At 47.8% G+C, this 11,000-nt stretch overlaps 1 protein-coding gene across 1 annotated transcript; it reads right to left on the reverse strand.

Annotated features, from left to right (window-relative positions):
• Positions 1-3,380: 3,380 nt before the first annotated feature.
• Positions 3,381-5,162, reverse strand: KPRP (keratinocyte proline rich protein). The gene has a single exon (XM_077746223.1). It carries the CDS (start codon positions 5,139-5,141, stop codon positions 3,381-3,383), a length of 1,761 nt encoding a protein of 586 aa, XP_077602349.1. The 5' UTR covers positions 5,142-5,162.
• Between the last annotated feature and the right edge of the window lie 5,838 nt (positions 5,163-11,000).

Genomic DNA, 11,000 nt, shown 5'->3' on the forward strand with positions numbered 1-11,000 from the left:
CATAGGATATTGCACTAAACTAGTAACAACCAAACATTACTAGGCATCAGAAACATGTGGAGGGCTGGCTAAAACCCAGCTTTCCTCACCCAGAGTCGCTGCTTCAGTAAGTCTGGGGCGATGCATTTGCATTTATCACAAGGTCCTAGGTGGTGCTGTTGCTGCTGGTCCAAGTATTACACTAAGAACCTATCCTCTAGGCTGTAAGCTCTCTGAGAGCAAACAAGGGTTATCTCTGTCCCTTTGGCCAGTGACTACCTGGCACGTAAGCAAGGAGTTTGCCAAAAAAAAAAAAAAAAATGAATGAATGAATGGACTTCACACAAAGAACCTTAGTTTTCCCTTGCCAGGTGTCTCTTCAGTCTCCACTCTGATGTTGCAGGACCAGATCCCTGGGGCGAGGGAAAGATGTCCTCAGAGCCAGGCCCTAGACCTGGGGTGCCTGACTGTGGAGATGGAGCTGAGTGTCAGGCCAGAGTCGCCCCCTGGTGTCCTTTTCTGAGGAGCCCCTTTATCCTCTATAGGCATTGGTGTCCTCAGGGCACTGTCTCCCCTTGGGGAAAGGCTCCCCTCAAAAGCACTCACTCCACAGCACCCATCTTGTAGCAGGTTTCTCACACAGAGAGTTGTGACACCGAGGCTTTCTTTCCAGGAAGCAACTTTATTGGTGCCAGCACTGACTCAGTTGGGTTCTTACCCAAAAAACTGAGCCCAAATGCCGTGTGGCATAGTCTTTTATGCATTTTCTACTTCTTTGTCTCCCATATATGGGTAATGTACAGGCATATGCCAGAGGCCGGCTCCAGCAGGTCCAGGGGTCCCTGAAGGATGGACGGTGTCGGCGAGAGAGAGAGTGAGAGAGCCCCGAGATTCTTTCTGATCACCAGGCAGGCGTCTCTGTCCTGTCGGTTTTGGTGTCTTTATTTATAGGTCAAATGTTAACATGGCATCAGAAAATGGAATTTTTACAATGGATAGTTCTTTGTGATAAGATGCTTTGAAAAGTGTACAAGAAGAGGTTTTTCAGAAGTATTCTTGCAGAATTACCCCAATCATAGTAAGGCTGAGTAAATCTTACAACTAGGGAAATAACAGGTTGCTCTTAGTGAAAAACAGGATGACATACATATTTGTTCTACGTTTAATAATGCTAGGATTAGGACATAGGTTAAGTTGTATATAGATAGGCTAGATTTCATTCTGTCTGGCTCACAACAGATGTTTTTGAGCTGGTTAATAAGTTGTTTGTGAAAACTTTTTTGACTTGATGCTGAATGTGTAAACACCATGGAGGCCCTAAATGTGTCCGCCTTTGTTTTTGGACTATGTGTTAGCTACTCTTATCTATCCTCATCCCAGCTGCCAGTGTAAGGGAGGGTGTTAGTGGAAAGTAGGCCTTAGGGAAGGGACTGCCATGCATCACCAGTTAGAAAAAGTGTAAGTATTAACTTAAGTTCTGCCCTTATCTGTTCCTTAACTCTAAATTAGGCTCTTTGCCTCGGGGCCAGGCTCAATTGTAACTCTTGTGTTCTTAACCCCCTTTATTATCTAAGTCTTGGATCTGCAGGGCCCATAGGAAGAGCCTTTTGACAATCATCCACAACGCTTTCATCTGAAGTCTCTTTTGAAAAGGCAGGAATATGCTTTTCCTTAGGAGGTGTCTGTGTGCAGAATATCGGTCTGATTTGGAATATTGTGAGGCCTGGTCAATACCCACAGGCTTATTTCCAACATGAGCCAGTAGTAGCAGAAAGAGATCCCAGTTTTCATTTCTCGTGGCAGGAGCTGTGCAAACACTGCCATTTCCTCGCTGTGACTGTCATCCAGCGAGGCTAGTGTGGCTCCCACAGGCATACAGTCTGATTAGGGGGTCTCATTTTACACAGTTGTGAGGGATGTCACTAAGGCACATAGCCAGGTTGCCTTCCTGCATCTTGAGGTCTTTTCTCACCACATTCCTTAGGGAGGGGACTGTACCACAATCTCATAGGCAGCGAGTGGGAGAAAGAGGCACCCTCTCTCTCTTGCCCCTCCAGGCCTCACCTTCATGTTGTCAAGACCACCATGCCCAGTGAGATTCAGGAGCAGTGGAGGAATGCAGAGGCAGCCTTGGATTCTACCTTTTCTACGATGTCTGAAGGAAAGAAAGAAAGAAAGAAAGAAAGAAAGAAAGAAAGAAAAGAAAGAAAGAAAGAAAAGAAAGGAAAGAAAGAAAGAAAGAAAAGAAAGGAAAGAAAGAAAGAAAGAAAGAAAGAAAGAAAGAAAGAAAGAAAGAAATCAAAAGAAAGAAAAGAAAAAAGTACAAATAGTCCTGAATGAAAGAAGAGTATATCCTGTGTGCAACATCACAGAGGTCCCCCAGTTCTCCCCAAGCTCCTCCCTCCCTGCCAACTCCACAGATATCACTAAGGCCCCACAGCTGGGTGACCTGTCCAACCCTGATCTGAGACCTTGACCCCAGATTGAGGAGCAAGAGTTATTCTTCTTGTTCCCCCATTCCTCCTACCAGACTCCAGGGACCTGAGAGGAGACAGAAAGCCCACAAGGCAGCCCACCTGGTTAAGGACAGCTCAGACCACAAGGACCATAAACTGAAGAAAAAGAATAATAAAGAAGTTCATCCCATAGAGTCAGGAAGGTGTAAAAAACAGTCATTATGCAGGACTCAGGCTATGGGAATATCATCTTTATTGTCACACGGCCTCCTCTGTCCCCGATCCTGGGGTTGCCTATCAGGATAGATCATGGCTCAGGCTGTCGACACACACACGTTGCTGAGCAGCAGCTTGCCGAAGGAGGAGCACGGGACTTTAGGGATATTCTCACTCCACTTAAGTGGGAGTTTACAACCTAGTTGGGCAGAGAAAACAGACACCCCCTCTCCCCACCTCCCGAAAAGCTAAATAATTCAAGAGATGTTGCAGGGAAGTTGCCAAATGGTTGCTGTGGACAATGCAATGAGTTCTAGGAAGTCAGAGCAGGTTACCGTGAGTAGGAAAAAGCCGAAAAGACTCCAAAGAAAAGGTCTTGAAAGATGGGCTGGATCTCAAAGGCTGGGCATAGCAGAGAAGGGGTCCCTGTTGGGGGTGGAAGGTGAGCAGAGGCTTGAAGGCAGGAGCACCTAAGGTGTGTTCTGGGGAACACCCAGATGTGCCCTGGTGGTCGGACGGGTCTGGCTAGAACTGAGGGTGGTAGAGGGGAGGAGCCAGATGTGAGGCTGGAAAGGTGCCTGGGACCCAGGTGTGGATTCTGAGATGGCAGGCAGTGGGGTTCCGACATCACTTCGGCTGCAGAGAGCCAACTGCCTTTGGAGAGATGCACACAGGAACATGCTGGAAATTGAGGCATGACGTTTTCAGGGAGGTCTCAGCCATGCTTCTTTAAAAATAAGCACCCTTTGCTCCAGCAGAAGGACCTCCTTTTACTCCAACACAGGCGCCTCCTTGGTCTCCACAATCGCTGACACCCTGTGGCTCTGGAATCGTGTCCCAGGGCCCACAGCAGTCACCACTTCCTTGCCACTGGTTATAAGCAGCTGGGCCACAGCTTGGGGCCTCAGTGTCCAGGCGGCACGGACTGGACTCACGGCAGCCCAGGTCTCCCGGACACGGGGTGGGCTCTGGGCCTGGGCACGGGATGGGCCCGCGCCGCGGCTCCACACAGGGCTCCGGGCTTGGGCAAGGCGCTCTCAGGGGAACCAGCTCCGGAAGTGAACAAGGGTCTGGGTGCTCGCAGGGCGGGGCACACCGACGCGGCTCGGGAATTTCACGCGGCATTGGGCGAGGTCGCGGGGCTGGGCGTGGTTCTGGACACAGACAGGGTTCCGAAAGTCGCCGCGGTGGAGGACACGGACGAGGCTCTGACCTCGCGCGTGGCTCTGGGCGTGGGCATGGCCGTGGGGCAGGACGTGGGCATGGACGGGGGGCAGGAAGCGGGCACCGGTGCAGCGGTGGCTCTGGACTCTGGTCCAGACGCCGCGGAGGACAGAAGCTTGGGAGCGGACGTGACTCTGCACGGGACCTCAGCTCAGGGCAGGAGGCGCCCCAGGAGGGTCGTGGGGCACAAGTCTCAGGGCAGCGTCTGATGGGAGGAATCTGGACAGGACACTTTTGCGGGGGGACCTGCTTGGGGCAGCAGGGGGAGGAAATCTCTATCCGGCACTTGGGACCACATCTCTGAGAGCAGCCTGAAGGGCGACCCCGGGGACAGCCACTGCTATAGATGGGCTCCGAGCGGCGAGGCGGGGTGCAGTAGTTATAGGCGCCCGAGGAGCACGCCGATGGCAGGCAGCCGCGGTCGTAGGGCTCAGAGCGTCGTGGTGGGGAGCAGCTGCGGTAGGCAGGCTGCAGCTGGCGAGGAGGGACGCACCTGCTGGTACTCTGCGAGCGACGCTGGGCGGTGAAGCTCCCATAAGAGCCTCTGGCCTGGCACTGCGGTGCGCAAGTGCTAAACTCAGCCCGGGACTGACGCTGGGGGGCGCACCTGCCGTAGGAAGCCCCAGATCGGAACTGCGGGGCGCAGGTGCTGTAGGAGGCCTGGGGCTGAGGCTGCGGGGAGTATCCGCTGTAAGAGCCCTGATACTGGCACTGGGTGGAGAATCTTCCCTGAGTCTGGGCAACTGGGGGACAAGCCACGTAAGTCTGAACAGGCTGAGGAGCTGGACAGGGTACGTAGGTCTGGACTGGGTATTCCACATAACAAGTTTCTGTATAATAAACTGGAGCACATTCCGTATAGCAGGTCTGAACAGGGCATGGGGCTTCATACTGCACATGGGAAACCTGAGGCTGGCATGGAGCCTGGCATTGAATGCAGGAAACCTGAGACTGGCTGGAAGCCTGGCCCTTCACTTGGGTGGTCTTAGACTGGCTTGGAGCCTGGCCCTTCACTTGGGTGGTCTTAGACTGGCTTGGAGCCTGCCCCTTCACCTGTGTGGTCTGGGATTGGCATGGAGCCTGGCATTTTACTCGGGAAACTTGAACTGGGCATGGTGCGGGACACTCCACAATTTGCATCTCACAAGGTGCTTGGACCACAACCTGGCTCCCAGCACTGGGAGCCTGGGAGGGATAGAAGGATGAACCCTGCACACAGCACTGGGGGAGCGGCATGCAACGCTGAATCTGCTGCTGGTCACACATGGTTCTGAAGCAGGCGGGTGATGGGACCTGAGGGGAGAAAGACCAGTGTCAGGAGGGTGAGTTGTTGGGAAGAAGGGTCAGGACCAAAGGGAAGACACCCTGCTTCTTCCCTGTCCTTCCTTCTCCAACTCTCAACTTTTACCCAAGAACCCTTCTGAGTTAGATGGACTCAATATTAGTTACCGATGCCCATGAGACCTGCCTAGGATCTACTAAAGGACCTAGCTGAGGTCCTGATGTGAGGGAGCTTCGAAGGCACAGCCAGGGTTGCAGGCATCCAGGGTCTCCTCCTGGAGGGTGGGCATACCAGTGTCCGACACAAGAAGGTGTTGAAGACCACAGGATTCTGTGTCCTAGGTGGCAGGAGGGCTCTCTATCGGAGGTAGAAATCACACCGTGCTTCCAAAACTGTTGCCCAGCGTGGAGGCTCCACACCCACGGGAGCTTGAATATCCTCACATATATGCACTGGCAACACACACATGTACGAACGTGAAAAGTGAGCATATGGGAGCAAGCCCTCAGGTACCATCTGTGCTCTAAGCATCCACGGGAAAGTAAAGGATGCAGTCAGTTATTGGGCAGCTCAAACCCAACATAAAATGTTTGTTTCTCTACATTCAATCCTTTTAGGTGAATGTGTTCAAATGACCCTCATGGACATAAGCGCGCGCGCACACACACACACACACACACACACCCCATACAAGTCTTGGAAAGGCTCAGAACCAACATGGCAACTTGCCCAGGCTGGTAGTCGTTGTAAATCGCCTGAAATGGGACAGTCTGCTGGCGTCAGAAATGGGTTCTCCCTGGTCCCTCTTAAAAGCAGGGAGCAACTGCCTAAGATGGGGAAACCCAGAAAGGGCAAGATTCCTTAATCACACATTCAGCCACACATAAACTCCTCCACAGCAGAGCATAACGAACATGACTTGGGAACGCAGGCATACTCTCTAACACCACACTTAGCCGGGGAGAAACAGAGGACAGTCTCCATTCTTAGGCCCTCCCCAAATTCACCTGTTTGTACAGGCAACCCAGTGACCAGCACAGCAGGGTGGCTGATTTGACAATTAACCCATTCAACAAACACTTCTCAATAAGCTGCAGAAATACTGAAAATGCTTCTAATGAAAGGCAAAGGCTTCCCCTCACCACGTATAGAGAATATCTAGATACACATGCTTTTCACGTCGAGCTCTGTGCTGATAGCTCAGAGCCTGGAGCCTGCTTCAGATTCTGTGCCTCCCTCTCTCTCGCCTCCTCCACCACTTGTCTTCTGTCTCTCTCCCAAAAATAAATAAACATTACAAAACGTAAATACACATGCCCTTGGGGAAGGTAAGCCTCCCACACACGCAACTCTGCTCACAAAGTATAAACTACTAATGCATCTTTTCCAGGGAGAGAGGTCCTGATGCAGGAAAATGGTACCTGAGGAGGAGGCCAATGTTATCAAAGGCTTCAGACTCTCAGCTCTTCACACAAACTCCACAGATATTCTTCTTATGTCCTCTAAAAGTCTCCTCAGGTTTATGTACCACAGTTTTTCTGCTCACAGCTTCCTGCTCCCCCACCTCACTATGCCTTACCCCTTTGAGTCCGGGCATCCCTTGAGAGGCATCCCTACCCCAGTCCCAGAGCCCAACCCCTAGACTCACCCTCCTCACAGCAAGCAGACATCCAGACTGTGGCATCTGGACAGAGGGCTGTCTTTATATAAAGGGTTCTGGGTCTGGCTTACACCATGAGACAGCTGGTTGGCATCTTCCTGGCTCATCATCCAGGTTGGCATTCCAGCAGCCAGTCCCCTCCCTGTATGCTTGCCCTTGCCAGTCACCTACAGAATGTGGGAGTGTCTCACTGCAGCATCAAAGCTTCTGGACTAGAAGGAGCAGATTCTTGTTTTCTTCCTGCTTCTTCATCCTATCAGTTTTTTCTCCATCCCTAGAAGACCTGGTGGCAGGGATGATGAAGGGTGGCAAAGGTATCTTCTGTCCTGAAAGATGAGTCCAGGCCCCTGACTTCCTCCTTATCAGGTTCTCATCGGATAGATATAAAAGAAGAAATACTCCCTAACTCTAAGCAATTCAAGTCACTTCTAAGACAGAAGCAACTCTATGGAATGAAGAAAATGTGGACAGAGCTGAGGCTAACATCCCAGCTTGGCTACTTACAGCTGGGTGACCTTTCTAACCAACTTGAGTATTAATTTGCTCAACTAAAAAATGGAGATAATTAAATCTTCTTTCCAGAAGTTTTGTGAGATTAAGGCAATTATTTTATACAAAAACATCCAGCCAAGAATGATAACTTCAAAAATCCAGCACCCACTCAGAGTAAATGTTGACCATAAGTAACAAGGTACAGCTAGGTAGATGGCTGCCTGCTACATCCTAGTCCTGAGCTGAGTAGCCTGATGGCTTTACAACAAGTGCTCAGCTAATGGTATGGAGCAGTCCTTGAAGACCACATAGTGCAGGACAGAAATACTAATCTAGCATCCTGTGAGCCAGATATAGTCAAGATGGGATATCATTTTATCTTTTGCCTACATAATTTTTTGCCCATATAATTTAGTAACTAATCATTAATATTTAGAAAGAGAGGAATTATACTTAAGATTCTAGACATCCAGCTTTTCTTCTAAAATCGAAAGACCTGGCATAGGTGAGCCTAACTTCCATCAACCCAGTGATTAAAAACTGCCCCTCTTAGATAGGGCATATACTTTTATGTTATACATCTACTTACGTGTTCTACAATTCTCCATCATTCTATACTGTATCCATGACACAATGCAAAGTGTAAGTTTCTTTTTATTTTTTATGTGTGCTTTTGTTTTTCTTTGATGAGATTAAAAGAAAGTGAAATAACCCTTCTGCCTGGGTCATTTCACTTGTTTACATAACCCTCCAGCCTCTATGGGCATTTAAGATTCTTACCAAACTTGTGAGCACAGACTTTAGATTTACACAGACTTGGGGTTGAATCTGAGCTCTAGTCCTCGCTAATGGGTGGAAGCTACTTAACATCCATGAACCTCAGATTCTATATAAAATGGAAATAAGAAAAATAAGAAGGAAGAGGAAGATGGAGAAGAGGAGAAAGAAGAAATAAGATAAAGAAGATGAAAAGACTTAGAAAAGACATACAATTATCATGTGAATTAAATGAGAGGGCTGATCAAAAGTACTTAGTACTCAGTTACCCATTTTGCTCTCTGGGCTTTAGTTTTCTCATATGAAAATGGGAGTGAAAGTATTTCACCAGATTCTCATGAAAATAAAATCAGATAATGGGTACAAAAATGTTTTGTGACCTACAGTGCACATACCAGTCATGTCTGTGAAATTTGTCTCATGGAGAAGTCTCTGCCCAAGTCCACCTGACTTCATAGTCTGAGTTCTGGGTTCCATCACTCATTTCAAAGGGGGTGTCCAGATTCCACTCCAAACTTGAGTAGGATCATAGACTTTCAGAAGGTCAAGGTAATAAGGGCCCCCAGGAACTTTCTAGTCTCACCCCCTATCATTCTACAGATGAGGACTCAAGCCCAGAGAGGTGAACCTGTCTGGGAACTGAAGGTAATGGCTGCCTTGGTGAGACAAGACTCCAAGTAGCTCTCATCACAGACTGGATTCTTTCCACTATAACAGAGAAAGTAGTTATCTGATCACACATTTGGCCAAGGTGCTCTGAACTTGTATAGCTCTGGGCTTGTTATTGGCCTAGAAGGTATTCAGGAAATCAGTGAAGAAGGAAAACTGAAAACAGACAAGCTGGCTCCACCAGTATGTGAATTTTTGAATCCCAGTGTCTCCTTCACTCATCTCTTGACAGGATGGGCACATCCTGAATGAAGAATCTCTTTTTCATCTTTGTATCACTAGATTCCTGAATTAATATCAATCTGATAATGGATGGAGAGATAAGTGGAAGAATGGCATGAAACTGAGCTTGGTTCACACATCTTAAACCACTGGAGTGGAGCGCCTGAGTGGCTCAGTCGGTTGAACATCCGACTCTTGATTTAGGCTCAGGTCACGATCTCACAGTCCATGAAATCAAGCCCAGAGTTGGGCTCTGTGCTGACAGCAAGGAGCCTGCTTGGGATTCTCTGTCTCCTTCTGTCTCTGCCCCTCTCTGCTCTGTCTGTCTGTCTGTCTCTCTCTCTCATAAATAAATAAACATTAAAAAAAAAAACACACACACACACACACACTAGAGAACAAGTTGACATTGTCCAATCCAGAAACCAAAGAGATCCGAGCCCCTTGTTACTTCCTGCCTCTTGCTCTTTACGGAGAGAGGTGGGTATTGGAGGAGGGCCCTGAGGGTAAGCCTTGCAAATGACCAAAAGATGAAGTGTTAGTTTTCAGCAATATTTATAGATAGATGAGGATATTTAGAAATATAAATGGGCGCCTGAGCGGCTCAGTCAGTTAAGCATCTGACTCTTAATTTTGGCTCAGGTCATGATCTCACAGTTGTGGGATCGAGCTGACACCATGGAGCCTGCTTGGGAGGGATTCTGTCTCCCTCTCTCTCTCTCTGGCCCCACCACCCACCCACCCACTCATATGCTCGCTCGCTCTCAAAATAAATAAACAAACTTTTTAAAAAAGAAATACACATGGCTAGACATCTAAATATATAAACCTAGGAATAGGTGATAGCAATGCAGTGATTGATAATATTGATATAAAGGTATTGAAAGAGAGCAAGTTTATACATATCTACAAAAATGATAAAAATAGATATAATGAAATATAGAGCAAAAAGATAGAGATGAAGTTAGAGATTAAAACAATGCAGAAGTATAAGGGAACAAGCTGGGAGTGGAATAGGTCACATGAAAGAGACAGAGGCATGGGGATAGCAGTGCATACGGATGCATTAATTTAAATGATGTAGGCAACTCAAAAAGTATGCCTAAACCCAGAGATAATTCATGGGACATTTGCCATATAACTGTCACTTGCCTAAGAATTTGACATATATTGACTCTCTTCATCTTTAAAATAGCCCTGCAGAGTACAGATTATTATCATTATTTTATAGCAGAGAAGATGAGAGTTCAAAGAAGTAAGTAGCAATTTGTTGGTGGTCACAAGTGTGGACGTAGTAGAACCAGTATTCAGCCAAGTGATCTAGAGATAGAGACCTCAGGAAGTAGATATACAATGACATGAAATTACCTTGAGTTATAGATACATAAGAGACACTCTATGTTTTATTTTACTATGAGAACATTTTCAGGAATTATGGCCCTTTGGGACCCAAGCTTATTGAACCTTAACAGAATTTGCTGGTGTGTTAGGATGCCTTGATTCTGAGAGCTAGGACATAAGTATTTGACTTCTCTTTGCAAAGGTGTATGTTTTCGAAGCAATTCAATAAAACTTCTCCTTTGTATCATTCACATTCTTTTCATTTGAGTCCCCTTCCATCACTAGAAAAGCTAGAGGTACCAGGGCTCATCCCTGAAATGGAGGCAATACTTGTCTCTCAGATATCTTCCAGTCTTTGCATATGAATTCTTAGTAACCTGTGGCCTCTACCCTCAAGAGTTGAAGTAATCAGAGGTTTTTTTTTAAATGCTTTTTCTTTATTTCAGAGAGAGAGAGAGAGAGAGAGAGTGAGCAGGGGGAGGGTCAGAGAGAGAGGGAGATACAGAACCTGAAACAGGCTCTGAGCTGGCTGTCAGCAAAGAGCCCAATGCGGGGCTCGAACTCATGAACCGTGAGATAATGACCTGGGCCGAAGTTGGACGCTTAACCGACTGAGCCACCCAGGCACCCCATGAAGTAATCAGAGTTTTATCCTACCACCAGGGTGCCATTGAGTTGTCCA

This window comes from Crocuta crocuta, unplaced genomic scaffold (genome assembly GCF_008692635.1).
Source record: "Crocuta crocuta isolate KB4526 unplaced genomic scaffold, BGI_CrCroc_1.0 scaffold1731, whole genome shotgun sequence".
NCBI classification, from domain to species: Eukaryota; Metazoa; Chordata; class Mammalia; order Carnivora; family Hyaenidae; genus Crocuta; species Crocuta crocuta.